General features: G+C 66.3%; 1 protein-coding gene across 1 annotated transcript in view; it reads right to left on the bottom strand.

The window, feature by feature from the left end:
- The window catches only part of TCF7L1 (transcription factor 7 like 1), a 14979-nt gene that overhangs the window by 4164 nt on the left and 10130 nt on the right, over positions 1-685 (bottom strand). The window contains exon 3 of the mRNA XM_009633799.1: positions 137-220. Coding sequence (XP_009632094.1) covers positions 137-220 — 84 coding nt within the window. The remainder of the gene's footprint in view (positions 1-136; positions 221-685) is intronic.

Raw genomic sequence — 685 nt, 5'->3', positions numbered from 1 at the left:
GGGGTGTCCCCGGCAGCACCCACCGCTGCCGCTGCTGCAGGGCCGAGTCCCGCATTGTCCTCAGGGAAGCGGCCGAAACCCCAGTGCCAGCCCTGGGGACGCCCAAGGAGGGTCCCTTGTCCCTGCCGAGACCCACCTGGACATGGAGGCGTTCATGGCGAGGGCGGGGTAGGGGTGCCGAAAGCCACCGGGAGGGATGGAGTACACGGGCTGCCCTTGCCTGCAAATGCAGAAGCTTTAGCGGAAAAAATATCCCTCCCCATTTCCCGGGGGCCCTCGGACCGCTCCCCGGCCGATTGCCATCCCACTGATTCCCAAAATTTCTGGGGGTGGGGAGTCCCTCCCTTCCCAACCCCTGGAGCTCTCGGCATCCCACCAAGCTCACCGTGGAAAAAACGGGTAAAGTGGGAAGAGGAGGAAGATCTTGGGGGGACACGGGGCTCAGGGGGACATGGGGACAGGGACATGGGGCTCAGGGGGACATGGGGACAGGGATATGGGGGCTCAGGGGGACATGGGGCTCAGGGGGACATGGGCACAGGGACACGGGGCTCAGGGGCACACAGGGCTCAGAGACATGGGGCTCAGGGGACACAGGGCTCAGGGAGACATGGGGACAGGGACACGGGGCTCAGGGGGGCATGGGGCTCAGGGGGACATGGGCACCGGGATATGGGGCTCCGGG

Source organism: Egretta garzetta, unplaced genomic scaffold (genome assembly GCF_000687185.1).
Source record: "Egretta garzetta isolate BGI_Z169 unplaced genomic scaffold, ASM68718v1 scaffold1162, whole genome shotgun sequence".
Taxonomy (NCBI): Eukaryota; Metazoa; Chordata; class Aves; order Pelecaniformes; family Ardeidae; genus Egretta; species Egretta garzetta.
The sequence above is the reverse complement of the archived record's forward strand: the minus strand, read 5'-3'. Positions and strand labels throughout refer to the sequence as shown.